The sequence below is a fragment of the Platalea leucorodia genome (genome assembly GCF_965183815.1).
Source record: "Platalea leucorodia genome assembly, chromosome: 1".
In the NCBI taxonomy this organism is placed as follows: Eukaryota; Metazoa; Chordata; class Aves; order Pelecaniformes; family Threskiornithidae; genus Platalea; species Platalea leucorodia.
In genome coordinates, this window is record NC_138823.1 from 118719849 (window position 1) to 118741156 (window position 21308).

Genomic DNA, 21308 nt, shown 5'->3' on the forward strand with positions numbered 1-21308 from the left:
AGGGTCTGCACTGTGCTGAGTCGTATCCCGACAGTTACATTTGGCTTTCTTGAAAGAGGACTAGTAAGGCCTCAAATTACCAGTTCTGGGATCTGTGTTTAAACAAAGATGTAGACCACTTGGGTCTTTTTTTCCCTTGTCCCAGGAAAAAAACAGTGGGAATGATCAGGTGGCTAGAAAACATGATCTGGGATGAAACAGGATTCTTTAGCCTTTAAAAAAAGAAGAAAAGAGCAAACATCTTAAACTGTCTTGTTTAAATAGAAACAGGGAAGATTCAGCTTAAATGTTAAGAAAACCCTTGAACATTAGGATAGGAAAACCTCAGAGTGGATGGCTGGGGGAGCTCTGCAGCATCGGCAGTCATTAAGAACAGGCTAGCTGTATATCTGCTGAGAGTGATCTAGGTATTGCTCATCATGTGTGGGGGCAAGGGGAACACCTGTGTGATGCCGTTTCTGTCATGGCCTAAGGATCCGCCAAAGCGGCTTGAAAGCAGTAGTAACTTGCACTGCAAGCTCCCCTGCAATGCAGCCTTTTGAACTTTTAGGTTCAGAAGTCAGCTCTGAATAAATAAGCATCAGTCAACTGATGCTCACTTTACAAAGCAAAAATGGAGAAAAAATATTCACTAATGGCTGTAAGACATGGCAAACATCCTTGTAAACGTTGTTATGGCAAAAGCTTATTAGCTCTTGCTGAGATACTGTCAGGAGCTGTATTGGATATGGCTTCTTAAATCTTTTACTGCTGGTAGATGCCTGAAGAGAGGTCCTGCCCCTTCTTAGGTCATTGCTTTAACTGCCGTTAACTCTCCATGGTCGTGATTTCACCCCGGTGTTCATAGTCAGCTAAATTACAGTGGAGCACTGGGTTTGAAAACCCTCTTCTTTTTTAAAAATTGACTTTTATAACTGCTGCAAAATCCATATATTTACTTGAATTACCCTAAAACACAACATGCTTCCTGGGGGCAGCACGTTGGGTTAATATGCTAAATAGGCATTAATTCGTGAGCGAGGGGTTCCTGCCATACTGCCTCACAGGGAAAATACAGGGCAAAATAGCTCGTTTAAATGCTGACATGTTCTACTCTTATGTGTGTTTTCCTATTGGAGGATCAAACTGTAACTCCAGTTATACCCTATATTGTCTCAGTGTTTTCCTCACCTGCTGCAGGACACTTATCCTCTGTGGGGAATAGTCTTGAAAATGGTCCTTGCCAAACTCACAGTCACAGCCTTCATTCACAAACCAGAATGATGGCTTTGTGCCCAAGTTAAGCTGGAAGACTTTTTTAGCCTGACCATTTTCATATAAGAAGATTAACTTGGGATGATGTGCAAAAACCACTGAACCTGACCTATGTCCAGCCACCACTTGTTCAAATCTTATCCTTTGCAGAAACCTTAAAAGGGAGGTATCTTGTTGCAGTAAGCCCCTGTCAAAGGAACCTCTTTAATTCTGGGGAAATGTAATTGGAAGACTGTAAAATTCAGAGAAGACCCAAATAGCTTCATAGGAAAAGTAAGTTAAGTATGCAGACGACTGCCAAAAAGGAAGGAGGATGTGGTGATGGAGGGGTGTACACATAGTGCTGGGTAAGTGCAAATTTATCGTTAGATGGCAGCATGGGCGGGGGTAAATAACAAAAGGGTGCAAATCTGAACCGAAGGTGGTATGTCAGGTCTGGCATTTCTCAGGGAGAGTTTGAGGGTGTAAATGCTCTGACTGGGTTACAGGAACCATCAGGGGTACATCAGCTGAGTTTACAGGTGTAAACCTCAGGTCTAGACCTCTTGTGTTTCATGGGCTTGACTTTGCCTGAACGTGTGAGTTCTGGAAGATCACAATCTACCACTGAGCAAACCCGATCCATACCCACCAAGTTATTTGTCACTGCATATAGCCAGTGTTTAATCATTCCATGTAATGTCTGTCAGCAAATGTATGCAAACATTTATCTGTAGTCTAGATGTGATCTCCAAGGAATGTTGTTTTGCTAGTACAGGGGTTACAAATTGCACCTAATCTTTCCTTTTTTTTTTCTTCTTTTTTTTAATAAAGCATCAGTTAAGTCTGTTATTTTCCTAAGAGAGGGACACCTGTACCTTCTCTGTTCTTTTTTTCAAAAAGGCTGTTAGAGGAAAATGTTTTACTCCTGATTTCTTGCATACTGATTACTTTCCAATAATTAAATTATATGTTTAAAGATCAGCAATTTCATGGTTTATTTTAATGTGGATTAGATGATCAAGCTACCACTGGGAGCGTGGGTCACAAATGCATCTGTGTGCCATGTAGCTGTGGACTCTATCATCAGAGAGCTTTGAGGAGGCCAAAAGTATGTCTAGATTTAGGTTAAGTATAGCCAAATTTATGGAAGATGAGTCCGTCAAAGAGTGTCCTTTGAGGATGGGCTGTTGTAAATGTCACACCCGGAGTCCTGAGCTGACAGGTGTAGAGTGTGTCGAAGCCAGGGTCACTCCGCACTTGCACCTTTCTTGTCATCTTTTCCCTGGCATCTGCTGATGGCCAGAGACAGAGTAAGAGGCTAGGTGAACCTTCTATTTGAACTAGTATGGCTCATGATCTTATTTTTATGAGCCGGTAAAGTATTTTAAGGGAAGGTTCCAGTCACTTACTGTGGCCTGCTGCAAAATGCAGCAAGTGATTCCTGCGCTTTGGCACATGCTGCAGTGAGCAATCCTTGGTGTCTCCCTTTGGAAAGTCACTGAGGCTTGGTTTAAAGGGCCCAGGTAGTATATGCTTTAGTACTTCCCTCAATAATCAGGATCAGGTGAACTTGTTACAAGTTTTGATTTTTCTTCCTTTCAGAAAGTATATCTAGGTTTTCTGTATAAAACTTATGCTGTCTTCCTCCACATCTAACTTCTTGACTTCTAATTTCAAAGGTAAAGGAGACAGAGTAAGCAAATTAGAGGGTTGCACATACAGCTGTCTTTTGGGGGAAAAAAAAAATTCCTTTTTTTCCTCTGTGCTAACCTTAGTTTATTATTTCTTGTATGTTGCTCCATGTTGGAATTTAAAGGCCAAAACTGGGGCAGTGAATTTCTCAGTGAATGGTTGGGAGGATGCATATTTTTAGGAAATGGCTTATATAGTACAATAGTGTAGGTTGAGCTCTCTGAATAATTAACATACTGTAGGCTGCAGAGCGATTGCTGGGCCAGGTTCATTTCTGCTAGCACAGGGGAGTCATGATTTCACTGGGAGGGACACGGAAAGTTGTTTTGTTCCACTTGTGGGAAAGACAGATGATGTTTTCACTGGGTTAGACAGTCTTCATTTTGGGGTAAATGCTTGGACTTGAGACGGTCTCTTCTCTGCTGTTACTTGGATTTTGCTGACCACTGAGCGTAGCGTTCAGCATGCATTGCTGTAGCCTTTCCTGTGAGGCACCTCCACGGGTCAGCGTGCCGTGCTTTCACGTGTCGCAGTGTAATCCGGGTGCAGCCCTCTGCTGTGGATAACTGGAAGAAGAAATCTTCTGGAGCAGCGCTTCTTAAGTGATGGGTGATCTGCAGAATGCCATTAGAGGAAAATAAATAGGATTTCAACTGAAAGCTTGGAAAGGAAGTGTCACGAACAGTTAACAGTCGCCTTTTGGGCTAAATGTTTACGACGAGCTGTTGTTCTTGAGGCCTGAACAACTGCCTTTCACAGGCAGGGGATATATGCAAAACAGTCAGGGAAATTTAAGTCCCGTCTTGGAATGAAATGAGCTTGGCCAAAGGCTGACGTACAGAAGTTTCTGTTCAGGGCTTCAGGGGGCTGAACTTTCTCTATTTTATTTTAAGCCTGATTTTTAGCAAACTGAGCGTTGGCAGGATATTCTTGTGTGGGGTGTTCGTGTGCTATAGTAATGATTCATCCTGAAGGGAATGAAGGTGAAGTTGCATCTTGAACCTGGAAGTATGTTTGATTTCACTGAAACTGAAAGGAACTGAAATACTTTAATTCAACAATTTATAAAGAACAGTACATTACAAGCCTCTAAAACATCAGCCCAAGGGAAAAAGCAAATATTGCTATTGGCAGAGAAAGAATATTTCAGGATGCTGAGTTTGAAGCAATTTTACTCTAAAACTGAGTGAATAAGAAGTGACAGGCTAAATCTTAATTGTTTCTCTCAGCACCAGGCTGAGGCCACTCAGTGCCTGGGAAATAGAAACAAGGGCCTATTGCTTCGTATTCTGTGTGAGGCCAGTACGGGGAGAGGGCCTGTGTCAGGGGGCCTGTGACAGACAGTGCGCCTGAGGCGGCATAATCTGGATTAGCTGGAGTTTCCCAGAGAACTGATGCATAACATGGTGCCAATGCAGCCGGAGGGTGATGGACGTGCATCTCCCCAGGAGAAGAAGGGCTTCAAGGAGGTTGGTCCTACAGCACCGGTCACCTGCCTGTGGGGGAACTTCGTGGTTAGACAAGAATATTTAACTGCAGCATGCCCCTGCCTCCTGCCCAGCGGTGTGGCTAAGGAGGTTGTCTTTGGAGGGGTCCTGTCCATCGGTGTCCCAGATCTGGCATAGCTCAGCAGGCAGTCTTCCCCTGGCTCCCAATCCCTACATCTCTTCACTCATGGCCGAGCCTCCGGGCAGTTCAAGGAGCCTTAGGAGTGCTTTGAAACAGTGAAAACTAAACCTGATGTTGCTTTTCCACTGAAAATTTAAGCTTCTAATATTTCTTCAGTTTGATGTGGTTGCGTGGAGTTTTGGAGTCTCCCACAGAGCAGCAGTTCTGATCTGTGGATAGTCCTGTATTTCAGAGGTGGGTTTGTCTGGCTTTTTTAATTTCCATTACTTAATTTAAAAAAATTGTCACATCCACAAAAGTAAAAAGGTCCAAGAATTGTAAAGCAGCTCCCTTCCTGAGTTAATCTAGCCAATTGCTGAATGCAGATCTCAAGTGACCTGAGGTTAGATGTTACACTAGGGCACGGGCATAGCACGAAAAGCACGGGGTAACAATTTTTAAAGCCTTTTTTTTTTTTTTTTCCCTTCTTTTTTTCCGCAGATAAAAAGTTGTTTTCAGCAACTGTTTTATTTGGTTTCTAGTGAGCTTGATTAGTTGTTCGCTGATCATCACTTGTCTGAGAAATTGCTGCTGAATGTCTGTGTTTCAGGGCTGAGTAGTGCTGGTGCCCATTCAAGAATATTAAACAGTTGTTTAATGAAGACCTTTTTTATGATGGACATTACTTTAGTGGGCCTGCTACTGGGTCCTTTTTATTATTTCCTGTTTAACAAAGTAAGAACCATGGGGAACATCTTACAACTAAGTTATAAAACCCTGAAAAATTGAGTTTATAATGAAAGTTGCAACCAACCCATAAGTCTGCTACTAGTAAATGCAGTGGTAATGCTGGACTAATTGGGGGGGGTGGGAATGAATTTAAGACATTTAAAAAGAATAAACGAGTATTTAAAGAAGCACCATTTCCTGTTAAAAGGAGGTATAAAAATTATATTTAGAGATATTACTCTGTGATTATTACACTGTCATTATTTACCTAAGGGTCACAAAGTCAGATTTTTCAGTATCTTAACACATTGTGGACCATCGACAGAATCGGTGGGGCTGCAGGGAGGCAATAGGTAGTGTCATTTAGCCTACAGCCTTACTCATTCCAGTAGAAAGATGGCAAAGGTTATGAATGAGGGGAGAGGAATCAGCCTCAAGGGGCTGAGCTGGCAGCTGGGGCTCCAGGGGACGCCTCCACCTCGAGTGAACATAAGAGGCTCTAGCAGGGTGCCATGAAACTCATGTCTAAGATTTCACAATATGTAATATGGAGGTGAGCTCAGAAATAGGAATTGTTTGGCATAATCATTTGTACAAACAGTTGTTGATGTGAAGGTGAAGTTTGTGGCTCTGATTTTGGAGTCAGACTGAGGGGCTAGAAGAGTTTACTAGCCTGGTTGTTGGCACAAAGCTATGGAAGATGCACTAAGATAGGAGTGTAAAGCTGAAAAGGAGTCTTCAGTTTCTAGTGCAAGTCAACAGCAAGGAAACTCCAAGTGATTATGTATTCACTCTGAATAATGTAAGTTCAGATTCCCAGAAGCACCTCCTGACTTACTGAGCTGCAGTCTAGTTTCTGTAAGTGACAAGTTCTTCTTGTGGGAGAAAACTTCTCACAAAGTTCATGGAAAAATCTTGTTGTTATAAAATGCTTCCTTGTAGTTCAACTTGCGTTATAAGTAGAGATTAAGGTCACAAACATTAAGTTGGCACTACCTTTTAGAGAAAATTTATTGCAGAAGATTCATATTGCCTTTAGACCAAGTAAAAGCTCACAACTTTTCAGAAGAAAAAAAAATAAAAGTGGTAAATTGGTCACTAAACAACCTCCTCTGTATTGAGTAGCGAATACTTGTCATCGTGTGTGGGTGGCATCTTTCACGTGATCTTCTTGTGATCATCACTAATAATGAGAGAGATGGTTCATGTCCCCACTCCCCAGCACAGCTGCTGTACTTTTTTTTTTTCCTCAGGAGAAGGCTAAAAATTGAGTAGTTGGGTGCTGCAGGTGAGAAGTGTACTGACAACTACTTGTAAAGGTTTTAATGGGCTTATCCGTTCCTCTTACCGTGCTACTTGATTAAGGCAAACACATTGCTGCACTAAAAAAAAGACTGGGGCTTTATAATACTCATTCAAGTTTTAACGTTATTAAACAGAAACTGTCTGCCTAGCTTTCACACTTTCTAGTAAGGCAGAATTTTAAAATCACATTATTCCCCTCTGCCAAAAGCACTTCAGAATGCAACTCAACTCCATGGCAGTATTATATAACATAAATAATGTCCTTAGCGTTTAAAGCTATTTAGCAATAAAGATACAGCAGTCTTTATGGCACAGAAAGAGAGAGAAATGGCTTCAACCATTCCTGCTTCTTTAAAATGCATGCAACTAATATCCTTTAAGTGTGAACTTTCATTTCACGGAAAGAACTTGCACACTTTCTATTAGAGTGTCATGGATAAGTGGTTAGGTCGCTTATATAATCACCACCAAAAAGATTTGTAAAAGGTGATTTTAATAGAAATGTATAAAAAGGGTGATTAAACAAAGTTTGATGGCAAGATTCACTCTATTACTTAAATGAATGGAGTATATATACAGACAGAGAGAAGGGAAAATTGAGATAGAAGAAAATACAAAAAGCGGGGTAAAGGGGGCCCTCGCGTCAAGTCACAAGATTCAGAAAGGACCCCCTTGCTTTCTAAACTCCTTCTCAGAGCGGAGCCTAGGTGCGGCTGGATCCAATCCCAGTCTCAGACTTGGTCAGTGGTTTATGTCTAAGGATTATATATCTCTAACAGCAGTTTAAGGTTTGTTCACAGTTAAGAGAGAATCGCAAGAATTTAGCAGTAACTAATCATTGATTAATCTAGCATCTACGAAGCGATTAAATGAGGTTTACTACAATATTTGAATCGATTCACACACACTCACACAATAGGTCTAATAAAGGTAGATAGTAATTTGCCATGACTTCAGTGAAATACTCGCTATATGTGCAGATGAAGGTACCTTTTGAAATTCCCTCGGGTTTAGTGAAAATGCAATATGTGCAAATAAAGGCACCTATAAAAATTCTCCTTGAGTTCAGTGAAATACTCACTTTAAATGATTGTCTCAGTGGGCGAAAGTCGAGCCTCAAGTAGCAAAGGGAGCTGGAGATCAGCTTAGGTCCTGTTGCCAGGCCTCCGTATGCAAACTTAAGAGTTCACTGCTCTGAGAGGCGTCCCACTCAGAGGGAGATGCTGGCGCAGCCCGCTGCGGTCCAGGAGAGCTTAAAGGGTCTCACTTGGTACCGCTGGTTTATAGGGTCGCGAGATGATTGACTTCAGGCATCAGTAAATTTTCATCCCACTTTCACAACCCATGTTGGAAATTACTAAAGTTTTCAAAAATTCCAGCGATGCTGGTACAGATCCTCCTGTTTTACAACCCAGATAAGATAGGCCCTGAGGCTGTCAGGAGGTGATGGGTACAGGCGAAAAATATGTTCCAAGGTTGTCAGGGCTGCCTCCCTGGCACAGACAGTGCTGCTCCCACCTCAGCCATGTAAGAGTTTTGATACAGTCAAGGGACGCTCAACCGCCAAACTCGTTACACAAAGGCCAAGTTTTGATGGGAGTTACTGAGGCTGTAAAGCAACCCAGGAAGGGACGGGGGGATGCACCACCACATAGAGGTAATAAGGGAAGTGTTTCATTGCAACAATTTAATGCTAGTGCTGTCATAGTCTTTCATTATTCTGGACTTATGGACTGCTTTTGCAGAATACAGCTTTAAAATACAGGTCAACATTAAAGGATTTTGCAATAAGGCAAAAACATTCTTATTTCTCTTTTGAGTGGCTCCTTTATTTTAGTATCTATGAGAAAACTACTCTCTTCTCCAAATCCTTTCTCCCCAGGAGGAATCAGCAGGGACATTGTGACTTATTTGAAAGCTGAGAGGCTGAAAAGCTTTAGAGGAGGCATGGTAATCTGCTGTAAAATGTGTGCAGGACAGAGGCATAGATTTGGAGTTGTTGGTAGCTCTCCAACACAGGAGAGAAGCATGAGCTGATTAGATTACTCACAAAGTGTTAATCCTGCAGCAATGAGGAAATAAAAAAAAAAAAATATCCCAATCCTTGTGTTTACACCAGATTAGCCAGTACAAAGAGGCAAGCATTTCTTCTTTCATTGTTGCTGTGAGTTGTATAATCTGTCCTTTTGACTCTTCCAAAGTTCACATATGGAAAATGTTATCATTACAAATACAAAGCCTGTCTCTAAAATTGTGTTAGTTGCAAAGCAATGTCTCACCTCATTAAAAAAAATCAGTGTTGTTAGCTTCTGTTTGTACAGAAACAGTATTTATTGATCAGACCCAGAAAAACACGGTAACGCGAGGAAAGAGATGGGGAAGCAGGCTTGCAGTGGATCCCATCTCTTGTTTTTCCCAAGGTGCAGGGTCAGCATTCATAACTGACTATCTTAACTCATACAGTTTGTATAATGAGATAGGTGACTTTCTGCCTTTGGTACCTTGTCACTCAGTGTGAATATTAAGAACTGGGTCTACTTGGCTTCCAAGAAGATGACAAGTTTAGCATTTTGAGCTAGCGAGCTGAGGTTGCTTGGTAAATGTGCTAAGGTAGTTGGTAGGGATCTTGAAAGCCCTAAAGCGGCGATACTGCTATTCTGTGGACAGTGGCAAGAAGAGCATCCTTCCGGGCCAATACCTTCTGCTAAGCTGCTTCCAACCCAGTCGTGCAGATTTAGTTTTATCCATCATAATGATTGTTACTCTGTACTATTAACTGAAATCTTAAACTCCCAGCACCTGTAGAACCTCAGCGGACAAAAGTGAATCAAATTCAGCAAGCAGAAGACATAGTGTTTGTTCCTTTCTGATGCAGTGTCATGGTTTAACCCCAGCTGGCAACTAAGCACCACGCAGCCGCTCGCTCACACCCCCCGCCCCAGTGGGATGGGGGAGAGAATTGGAAGGGTGAAAGTCAGAAAACTGGTGGGTTGAGATAAGAACAGTTTAATAATTGAAGTAAAATGAACTAGAGTAGTAGTAGTAGTAATAATAATATACAATAATAATATACAAAGCAAGTGATACACCATACAATTGCTCACCACAGGCCGACTGATGCCCAGCCCATTCCCGAGCAGTGATCGCTGCCCCCTGGCCAACTCCCCCCAGTTTATATACTGGGCATGACGGCATATGGTATGGCATAGCCCTTTGGCCAGTCTGGGCCAGCTGTCCTGGCTGTGCCCCCTCCCAGCTTATTGTGCACTGGGCAGAGCACGGGGAGCTGAAAAGTCCTTGACTGGTGTAAGCCCTACTTAGCAACAACTAAAACATCAGTGTGTTATCAACATTATTCTCATACTAAATCCAAAACACAGCACTATACCAGCTACTAGGAAGAGAAAATCAACTCTATCCCAGCTGAAACCAGGACATGCAGTTTCCATGAGACCAAATGGTTCCTGCCCACAAAGAAGGCAGGTTCTCAAAATGCCAAAGAATTGCAGGTTTGGGAGAGAAATTTGCTTCCATTCACAGATTCATCACTGTGCCAGAAGTCAGGCCCTCATCAGTGGATCAAGACTTGGACAGGCATCATAACAAATTTCTTGGTGGCAGCATTATAGAAATTCAGAAATCCTGTACTTCACAGACAGACCAAGGCATGCTTCCCATTGCTCGTGCTCTGTCACCAGCCACTTGTGCTTCATGAGATGTCAGTCATCTGTGCACCGTAAGGACTTTTTCCAGAAAAAAAGGATTTTTGCCCTTGTCACATGTTAGTGATATTTGTAGAATGGTGAATATTGGAACTAATCAGCCTCTTGGGAACCATAGTTTGGCTTGGGATACTACTCTGCAAACAGATAGTAAAGGGCTAACACTCTTACATTATCTGTAAACATCTCTCCTACATCTAATTGCTGATACAGCATACAGAAAAAAATATGCTTCTGTTCCATTATGTGCTTTTCCTTTGGTTTTTGTCTTCAGTAGAGCAACTAACATAACTTTAAGAGTTCACAGTTTGAATAAGATAGGCTTCATTGATTTTTATTTTTAATTTCCCACTGCTGGTGTTTGCTACTAAACACTTTCCAGTGGTAACAGAGAAGTGGACTATATAATGATGTTCTGCTTTTATGTGAAGTAGACATTCCCTTTTAGCAATATATTGAAACTCAAAAAATCCGGAGCCAGACTACAACTATTTAGTCGAAACCTCGGGCTCAGCGTATTTGTTTGTTATCAAGTATCTCCCGAGGTCCAGTGCTGAGGAAGAACTATATTGCTAGTCCCTCAATAGGTGAGATTTTATTTGCTTATGAAATGGTGTGTGTCAAACAAAAATTGTGGATTGTCACTTGCTTTGCACTTTATATAAAGAAAAGTCTAGAGTCCATGAAGGAAAATCTAAAGATTACAGTGGGGCTTTCATTTTATTTTGTTTTTCACCCACGACCCCAGGTTTAAAAAACGGAATTAAATCATCTGAATGTCTTCAAATCTGGAAGTGCTGAGAGTCCAGCACTCCTGATAGTAACATCATTTCTTTAGGGGGTCATATATTGAAACCAGACACTAACCTTAGCCTTTTGTTTTCTAAAATCTTGGTGTTAAGAATCATCTCTTTGCTTAATTATGTAACAAGCTCCATAGGGCATCTAGTTCCAAGACCCCACTTTTTATAATTATTACAGAGGCAACATTACCTTTACAGCCTATACTAAAGACTGTTTTATAAGAAATGTTTTCATGTCCTATGAAAATATCTTGGTTCCTGCAATGTAAGTGCAGTAAATTAATTAAGAGTAAACTACTGTGGCAACGTGCAAAGCAACAAATGAGCTCAAACGGGGAAGCAAACGCTCAGAATTAGTTCATGTTCACTGGCTCAGACTTATTTCTCCTTCCTGGAGGCTTTTGGGTAAGTTAGCTTTAATTTATAGGTGGGCCCCTAGGATCCCCCCCTCCAGTGACACCGTCAGTAGGAAACACACGGGTCTGCTGTGGGTTACCCTGCAGTAACCTGTAGTTGTGTTGCCTGGAATATGGTGCAGGTTGTCTACTACCCGCTACTGAAGTAACAGGTGGAGCAAGAGCCCTCCGCTATGTGGAAAAGAATACGGAGCTTGATAGTTTCTCATGGCTTTATAAAAGTGTATGAGCTCTGGGGACAAATCCGTTAGGATGAATTACTGACATCAGTGATGCTTACTCTTGAAACTAAGAAACCAAACTGCAGTTGTGAGTCCTTCCCCCCCGCCCCAAACATTGTCTGCCTACCGTTCTTTGCTCATTCTGCTTTGAGGTCCTCTAATTACGCTTTGTCTATGCTATTGGTTTCCCCAAATAAAAACGGTGATATATTTTTATGAAAACGTTATTTTTTGTGGTGCATTCATGGGCTAATGTTCTTACATTATCTATAAATCTCTGTAAATAAAGGCTGTTTTTAAAAATTTCCTGTGCTGCTCCAAGGCTTGTTTATATTTTTCAAAAGGCTATCATGTTGGCATTATAACGTAAAAGTGGAAAGCACTTCTTCTGATAGTAGTGAAACCAAATAAAACCTTGAGTAATGTGAAGCAGATATTTGCTCATGAGTTACCTCCCCCCCCCCCCCCCCCCCCCCAGTATACCGGGCACTTGCAAAGTACAAACAGTAAAGAAGTATTCAGAAATTAGTATGTTTATGCTCTGAGGCCTAAAAGATCCTTTTTTACATAAAAGAATGGTAAACTGTTTACATTATCTGTTGTAGAATCATTCCAAATATGTATTTTTCTGGTTTAGGCTCCTAAGGACCCAATCTCTGGACTGGTACTATAATAATGTCAAAAGCCGTTTTAAGTGTTTTGGAAGTGCCAAAGTCCTGAAGAACTTATACAAGAAGCATAGACTGGAGAGCGGAGTTTGTCCTGACGTAACAGGTAAGGAAAGCTGTGTTGATTTCTTATTAGCTTATCTATTTTAACACACAAGCTGAGACAATGGAAATTCTGGGATTATTTCAAAAAAGATTTTTTTAAGGCTATTTTTTTTTAAAAGAAATACCTCAGCAGAGAGGAAAAAGAGGTAAAGTGTCTAGAGAGCTATTTAAGAATTCAAAGAATGTTTAAGCTTTATTATGCCAGTGATACAGAAGAACTGTTATCTTCAGTCTGTAAATTGCAGTTTGTATTCTAGCCCGTCTTCCAAAATTTATCACAGTTCTGAGTATACAATGAATGAGAAAATAATTTGCATTCAACATTTGGCCTTGGAGCGCATTTCCATGGTGTTTGAAGCTAAATTTGGTTAACATGGGATACATTCAGTGCCCAAGTTGACCAAAACTTAGATTGTCTTCACTTAGAGTTTTGCATTTGGATCTGAAACTGGCCACATCTTATTTTTGTATTGATGTCCATAAATGGTTAAAAGATGCCAAATAAGTATTGGTGTCACCCTCTTACATGAAAAGACACAATTCTCCTTTAACTATGATGTTACAATTCATCACCACATAAGAGAGTAATTGGAGATATAAAACGGGTTAGAAGAGGTGGCGTTTGGTGTCATACTGGTAACTTTAACAAATTACACAGCTAGCTGAATGTTTGAAATTTCATTGGATTTATTGGACTAGATACTTACCTAAGGTAATTCTTTTGAAATTTGTACAGAGAGCGTAATTTTTCTGTAGTCTTTACTTTGTCTTTTTCTGAAATTATATAGGATGGTAAGTGGACTCTCTAGTCCTGAGTGAAAATTTTAGGTGTTTCTTATGAATATTGGTATAAAAGCTTCTAGGGAGGAGCAACCTATGCATTAAATTCTGATTTATTATTCTTTTTGCTTTCTCTGTATCACATTCGTTTTTCTAGAGAAGATTCCTTAACAGTTGAGAACAAATATGTATGAAGACAAGAAAAGCGGTGTCAGTGAGGGCAGAAGTGGGACAAGGGAATTAAAAACTGGGGATGGATCCTTCAGAACTTTACTATGATATGTTGCCTTTACTTAAGCCCTAGTTTCACTGAATTTGTCCTTGAATGGAAATGCGAACAATGCAGTAACGAGTTGCAGTGGTATATGCACTCTCTGTGAGACCTTTCTGAGGAAGGCCTTTGAGTCCAAATGTCATTGCTAACTTTCTCCTGCTCTCCATGTGATTGTTAGGTAAACCTTTTGTTCCCTTTGAAGATAAATGCTAGTATACGTGTCTGGGTTTTGGCTTATTTATACAGCATTGCCCTTTAAAATGTAGAATCTATTTCAACCCCAAATGTCATATTAAAGGCAAGTTCCCTGTACTTAACTTCTACCGTGTAAGTTTTATACCTAGTAGCTTCTTCCTCTCTCTCTCTCTATTACTGTATGAATAGTTTTCTCCATCCAAAATGAATGAGAGGTCTTTCATATAAAAGCAGTCATGTTTTGTACAAAAGCTGCTGTAGTCATGTTTTATACAAAAGGTAGGAGGAATTTTCCGGTTATCCCTCTTTGTGTGCGGTGCCACCATATCTTGAGTGAATATTCTAATCTAATAATGCCTCTGCCGTTAATGGGTACTTATACTAATGCACGGTACTGTCTTTTTTGAGCAGAAGGAGGTTTTTTTGAAGGAAGTTTTGAAAATGAAGGAAGCATTTGTGGCAGTGACTCTACATTCTACCGTCAGACAGAAGGTATGCTGCTAAAAACTCGTTTGATTAAAATACAGTCCTTACACTTTAAATTAGTGGACAAGTAGCCTAGAGTGCTGGTAAGTCTTGTTCAGAGATCCAACAATCTTTTAGCTGAAACATTTAGCAAGATACTGAAAATCCTTTCTGTACCATGCTGGGATACCTTGCTTCAGTATCACAGCTAATATATGCTTATTCTAGCATGATTTTCTTAATGTTCGGTTTTTGTTACTTCTCTCCCATTTCCTTTCCTATGCTCTTATATTTTTTTCATTCTCTTCCTTATATTCTGTTGGTGTTTATAGGAAGTTTACAAATTTTCTTCTATGATTTCCTCCTAACTATTTTGCTGGATTCTAAAATAAGCAACATAAAAATACTGTGTTTTATTGTATTTAATATTTACATTTAAGAAATAACATAGAGATTGAGACAAAATTCTCTGTCTTAAGGTGTTTATTTTACTGTGCATAATTATGGATTGAGGAAATGAACTTTGTCATGAACAACCTAAGATTTGAATATATGTCCAGAATATGAGTCTGAATTTTGGAGCTCATTATGCAAAATATACATGTATAAAGAGCATGGTGGTGTTTCTTATTCTTCACCTAGGACACAGCATGATGGATACCCTTGCTGTGGCCTTACGTGTTGCAGAGGAAGCAGTGGAAGAAGCTATTTCTAAGGCAGAGACCTACAGTGACAGCCTGGTAACATTTAAAAAAAAAAAAGTATTAATTTAAATAGAACAATTATCCTTCTTTTAATTTGGGTAGTGGTACAAAACCAAGTAGATACAAAAGAAAACGTAAAGAAGTAGTGACTATCTCATGCCATACCTAAAGAGCTGGGTGTGGGTTTTATGAACTTGTATCCAAGATGCATGTTGCATTTCAGAAGGTGACATGCAATGTAAGTACCTATAATTTCTTCCCACAGTGCCAACAGGGCATATTATCCATTTCCTGATATATACCATTTCTGTGGAAAGGCTGTTTTTGTGTGATTTTAGCAACTACAGATATCCATTTTCATGCAGGACAAGCAGAACGAGGCTTGTTACTTGCAGGAACACAAGGAGGACCTCATAGAAGAGCTGGCCACAACTATCGTGCAGAAGGTATGGCATGCATTTTTTCCCTAGCTTGTTTAATAGCCAAAACACAATCCTTTAGTCTGGTGAGCTTTGACTCTGCTAATAGCAAAAAGGATGACAGCAACGTAGAAAGTAGAGTAAACGACAACTTGCAATTTCAACTATCACAGCATAGGCTTAATCAGCTACATCTGACAGAGAGATTGATTTATAAATAAGCTTAATCCAGTGCCTAAGCTGATGGCCTACTCCCTCAGAGCTGAGAGGTACCACTCCCTCAGGTCTGTGATATCCTTGCTTGGAAGAGGAGGCCCCTGCTTGATGGAATTTTACATCTGTACTTCACTTCCCAAAAGGCAAAAAGTTTTCCAACGTAAAGAAGTGTGGCTCTTGACCATACCAACTCTACTGAACCCTGCATCTGCAACACATACAAAGAAAACATTGATCATTAAAATAGAATTCTGTTAATGATGCTGTGAGAGAGACACCCAAAAAATCACAGAACCCTCTGTGTATCTGATTTACGTGGCTTTTTCTGGAAAGCTCGTTCTTCTCCTTGCAAAGCTTGCAGTTGGCACTGACGCAGCACAGAAATCATAGAATCATAGAATCGTTAAGGTCAGACAGGACCTCTGAGATCATCGAGTCCAACGTGTTAACCTAACTGCCTGGTCCACCTCTGAACCATGTCCCTAACCACCACATCCACACGTTTTTTGAATACTTCCAGGGACTGTGATTGTACCACTTCCCTGGGCAGTCTGTTCCAATAAAAAACGGAGGGCTAGCGGGAACAGATACCGCTTGATTTTGTCTAGACAGTCTGGAGCAAGGCAAGACGAGCATGAACAGAGTGCTGCTGAGGTCCCGTGATCAGTAAAGTAACCACTCTGCTAAGTTAGTCTCCCTCCATGTCAACTAAGCTAATTGCCACATCTGTGTATGGGATGTGTCATTTAACAATGTATAGATCACACACCAGAAGAGGAACATGTTTTTATAAGGCTATCACAAAAAGCCAGAAGAGCAGCAGCTCGATGGAAAATAATCTGCCTTCTTTTTTAATAGGGATGTTAGAAGATTAATTATGCTTATCAGATCTTTGATAGTCCAGAGCCTATCTCAGCCAAGCTTGAATTGCTACCACTTTTGTCAAAAGCTGCCTAACAAGATCTTTTATGCCATGTAATAATATTCTGTAGATATTTTAAATTGGAGTCAGAAAAGTTGTGGAAATGAAGTGTAGCAGGATATAATCTGTCAGTGTAGGGAGACAGGTAGTCTGTATGATCTTCTCTCTCTCTTAAGACAGTGTAGATTTTCAAAAACAAAAATAGTGCCTAGACACCTAAGACCTCTTCGTTTTCAGTAGAAATGTGTCTAGATGTCACAGGAGCCTTTGAAATTCCCCTCATACCTAGTATTTTATGTTTCTTTGCAAAAATTCTTGTCTGAGAAAATACTTGGCACTTAGATGCTTCTAATGTTTAAAGTGTTACTGTAGGAACAGGTTTCCATGTTTATTTAATTCACCTCTGATGTTTCTACAGGCATTGATTATGATTTATTGTATCAATGCTTATGTGCTTGCAAGCAGCATGACATCAGATAAGACATGCATGCAAGTTGTCAGAATCATCCTTGCATGAACTGGACCAAAAGCAAAGGAAAACTCAAATGTTCTTCCTAGGCAGTTTGCCTTGAGACAGGGTTCGTGTAGTTTTTCTCCATACGGCTCAGTGTTTTCCAAGCACCTTTTTTTCTCCCCTCCCACCCCCTGTCCCGCTACCTTACAGATTATAAAGAAGCAGAAAAGCAAAACTGAGCAGGCCGAGGCTGACTTTGAATGGCCACCATCGAGGAGCAGTGGCCTGGCATCTGTCGCTGCCTCAGATCAGAGTATGCTGACTTTTCCAGGGAGCCGCAGGGGGTCCTACACATTATGGGTGAGTGACTTAGCACAACTATTGATGTTTTCTGCTGCACAAAACTGCAGGATTGAAATCATAGATAAGTATACTTACTGCCTGGAATGGTACGTAGAGACTTGCAGAGAACAAGCATTAAACCTGTGTCTGGACAAACTGTCCCTTAGTTGCATGCTTTCCTAGCACATCATGGGCCACGGAAGTACATCACAGACCTTGTGTTATATTGGTGAGTGTGTTGGGAAGGACTAAGTTTGTGATATGAGCAGTCTTGCTGCTTGATTTGAATGCTAACAGGGCTCAATGCCTGAGTGTTTATTCCTTAAAACAGTTTTTATGCTCACTTAGCTTTTATTTGGATTTTTGCTGAAAGTTATATTTTCTTTTGTACAATGTTAGATTTCTGCAATATTTTTTTTTTTATCCTTAGCCATCTTAAAGAAAACAGCCACCACCAACATCAAAAAAGTAAACCCAACTGTAGAGCACCATTTATGTCTTACACTAAAGAGTATTTCCTCCTCCTTTCACTTGTTTCTCAGCATGGTGCCTTTAGCTCCTGCTATAAAGCTGAAGAAAATCTGACAAGCTGCATTAGTAACATTTTAAGAAGAGCAGCAAGGGAAGAGAAGTGAAAATAAGCTATAGGCTTGGATAGGCTGTTTCACAATTGGAGAGTGAGGGCAGTGACAGATGAGTTCCAGTGCATTTTGATACAGTGGTTTAAACTGCTGCTCCCAAGTGTCCTGCTACTGCACCAGGAACCACCTCTCCCCCACTGGGCAGAGCCACCAGAATTGAACATGTGCTGTGCCTTAGTTCCCAGCTAAGTTTGCTAGCTTACACTGCCAGTGAAAATAGATTTATTCCAGAATATAAGGCTGTGGGCCAGAATTGCTGAGATACAGATTCACATTCTTGTCCCCCACCTATTTCCAAATTCAAGGAGTAATGCGTTTAAGCTGCTGCTGTTAACCAAGTGATCACAAGTCATGGTGAGCGTGTTTAAGTGCTTTGCTCTGTAGCTCCTAGGCAACTTGCTTGTGGAACATAAGAGCCAGGAGAAGGAGAGTTAATTTTGTGTCTGGCTCAACTGAGTTTTCTTTCTGGAGTTTAAGGACAGGACCTAGGGGAATATACTGTTCAAATCCTCAGGTATTATACCAGAAACCTGTTGTTGTTCTGCATTTGGAGAGTAAAGCTTGAACTCAACACATTTTGAAATTCTGTTCTGAAGTAACAAGTTTGAGTCCCAAATTTTTGCCAGAGGGAAGCTTGTTGGTTTGAGAAATAGTAGACTTTGTGGAAAATACTGGAGTAGCAGAAATGTCACGCTAAGGTGAGAAAAGCTGCAGCAAAAGCTTCAAAACTTCTGCAGCCGTCAGTCAGTACTAGAGATCCAGATGTGTACAGCGCTTTATAAGGACTTTCTACCTCTTCACAGGGTTCTACACCACATTTGTCACCATTTGGTCCAATTCTCTTCCCACAGTGCGTTGAGGAACACAAATGAATTTGGCCATCTGGTCTGAATTCTCTCACCCCTCCCATAAATTCAGTGTCTGCCTTTTGCTTTGCTAAGTTTGTTTGATTGTTTTCTTTTGTCCTTTGAAGTGCACATGTCTATTTTTGCTTTGTTTTGGATAGAGGAGAATTTTCTTAGTAAAACCAGACACCCTTGGAAAGATAGCATAGCTCTAGTTGCTCCCGTAGTGAATGTAGTTGCAGTTATGTTAGCCTACTAGGCTAACAGATATAAAGTCATAGAAGCTCTAACAAAGGGTCTACTGGAAAGCATACTGAAAGCCAATTTGTGCAGAGCAAATGAAGAGCAGTTACAGCCTGCTTGATTCTCATCAAGAGCAGTGGAACAACCCAAATCCCTTTTTCTGAGCTTGCTTTCCATTCAACTTTGTTTTCATTCAGCTGCAAATGGTAAGCATGGATCTGTCAGCAGATTTGGAGGACTAAACTGCATCAGTTTTTCCTCTGTGTATCATTTGAGAAAGTTACCTTTACTGCCAAAAGAATCACAATATTTTTTTCTTTCCAAAACAAAACCTAGCTTCTATGGAAGCTGTCAGAGAGGCCCTATGGCCGTATGCCCTTTCCAGGCAAAGCTCCTTACTCCCTCCCAGGTGGATTTTGGAACTCTTGCGTCCGAGCTTTTAACAGCAAATCTTCATAGGCTCCACTGCAGTAAGTGAAGTTTTCATATTTCCTAACTGATGACATTATGTTGACCAAAAAGGCCCAAACTCTTGATTTGTGTACACAGCCTACCATTGAGCTGTGTGTGTTGGTACACATCCTACCATTGAGCTGTCACTTTGAGCAGAGATCTGCCTGTAATGATAAAAACCCTTTCTTACTAGTACATGCCACAGCTAACAAGGGGGGTCTTGCAACAGATTTATTAGGGCAGATGTTCCTAGTGTAACCAAGATTTTTGTAGACAGACTGTGTGGCCACAACAACCCCAAGGGAAGAAAAAAAAAAAAAAGTTTGCTTTTTTTTCTATCAAAGCTACCCAAGTTGACTCTTACTGGGTTAGAGTTATGTCCGTGAACCTGTTTCCCAATAAGGATTATTTAAGTAGAGCTTCCTCTGTTTAAGACTTTGTTACCTGGCAAACAGATTAGTGCTTGAAGCAAGCAGAAGCAGGATAGGTTAAGTAAAAGAGAAACATGATGAACAGAAAGGCAGACGTGCAGAGGAAGGGGAGGTAAAGATAGCAAATCTTAAGGCAGTTAGGATTTCATAATTTAAAACTGGAAATCTATCTTAGAGCAAATATTTTTATTTGTCTTCTGTGAAGAAGGTAATACATGCCGTTTCGCTAGCACGATAAAGCTAGTAACATTCAGTTACTTAGGGCAGTTGCATGCTATAACACTGGCATTTAGAAACCCATGTTTATTACTGCATTGCATTTTATTACCAAAGTCACTTGCTTACAGTGTGGGGAGGGAGCTGTAATAATCCCAGATATAACTGTGTGGTTATACCTGCCAAGCAATTTTTCTTTTAATCGCAGCAATTTGTGTGTAGCTCATCCATATCGGCCAGAAACTTCCAGTGGGCTCTGGAAGCCCTGCATTACCTCCCTGCTCATGCCTCTGTAGTATGAAGTAAAAGCTGTATGCAGAGAACTTGAGCTGTGTAAGCTGGGGACAGCACAGTGCCAAGAGACCAACTGCATGAGACCTGCTTGATTGGAGCAAAATCTATTGATCTTTATATTAAGGAACACACACACACACACACACACACACGGTATCTCCCTGAAATATATTATTGATTGTTTAACTGCAGTACTATGGTGTGGTAGTAGCTATAGATATTGTCTTTTCCTTTTCTTCCGTTCAGATTTCTTTGACATCCCTTGCCCATGCTAAAAATAGTGATAAAAGGCTGAATATTTTACTTCCCCATCTCATAAAAAGAGATGGATGGCACCATCTGTTTCTCATTACCAATAAGCAAAGGCTGTACAATGTTGGGATAGGAGGAGCTTAGAGCAATGGGCGGATGCTTCTCTGCTCTCTCAGTCCATTTCCCTCCCATACATCACTGCCAGTGAGAGCAAACGACCAGTTGGCATATTATACCCATTTAAACAGTGATGGAGTGCAGGCATCCCGGTGTGTTCTAAGTGCTGTATTAGTGGTCTTTATTTTACAGCTAAAAGATTGCATATACAAACAGAAGCTCATCCATAATTTATAGTATATAAAACAGCTAGGGATATAGGGAAAAGGAGGATATCATTAAATGCACATTATGATGCACCTCCAAGCAAGTAGAAATTTACTGGTTAAGCTAATTATAAGGTCCACAGCATACTGACAGTTGTTTATTTTTTTTCTTTTTTTTTTTTTTTTCCCCCTTTGATTTATTTTAAAGAGAAGGTTCCACAAGCCTGAGATCTAACACTGCTTCGGAAATCCCTGGAGGTTTTGCAGGTGCTCTATACCTTTGTAGGTTTGTGCCAAACAAATATTTGAAGAACAGCTTTTTGAGGTGCAATCC

The 21308-nt window shown here is 40.6% G+C and overlaps 1 protein-coding gene across 1 annotated transcript in view; it reads left to right on the top strand.

Moving 5' to 3' along the window:
• MYRIP (myosin VIIA and Rab interacting protein) overlaps nucleotides 1–21308 on the top strand; it is a 238475-nt gene that overhangs the window by 168943 nt on the left and 48224 nt on the right. Inside the window, exons 4-8 of the mRNA XM_082310973.1 lie at nucleotides 12370–12506; nucleotides 14166–14246; nucleotides 14862–14959; nucleotides 15289–15369; nucleotides 17145–17294. Coding sequence (XP_082167099.1) covers nucleotides 12370–12506; nucleotides 14166–14246; nucleotides 14862–14959; nucleotides 15289–15369; nucleotides 17145–17294 — 547 coding nt within the window. The remainder of the gene's footprint in view (nucleotides 1–12369; nucleotides 12507–14165; nucleotides 14247–14861; nucleotides 14960–15288; nucleotides 15370–17144; nucleotides 17295–21308) is intronic.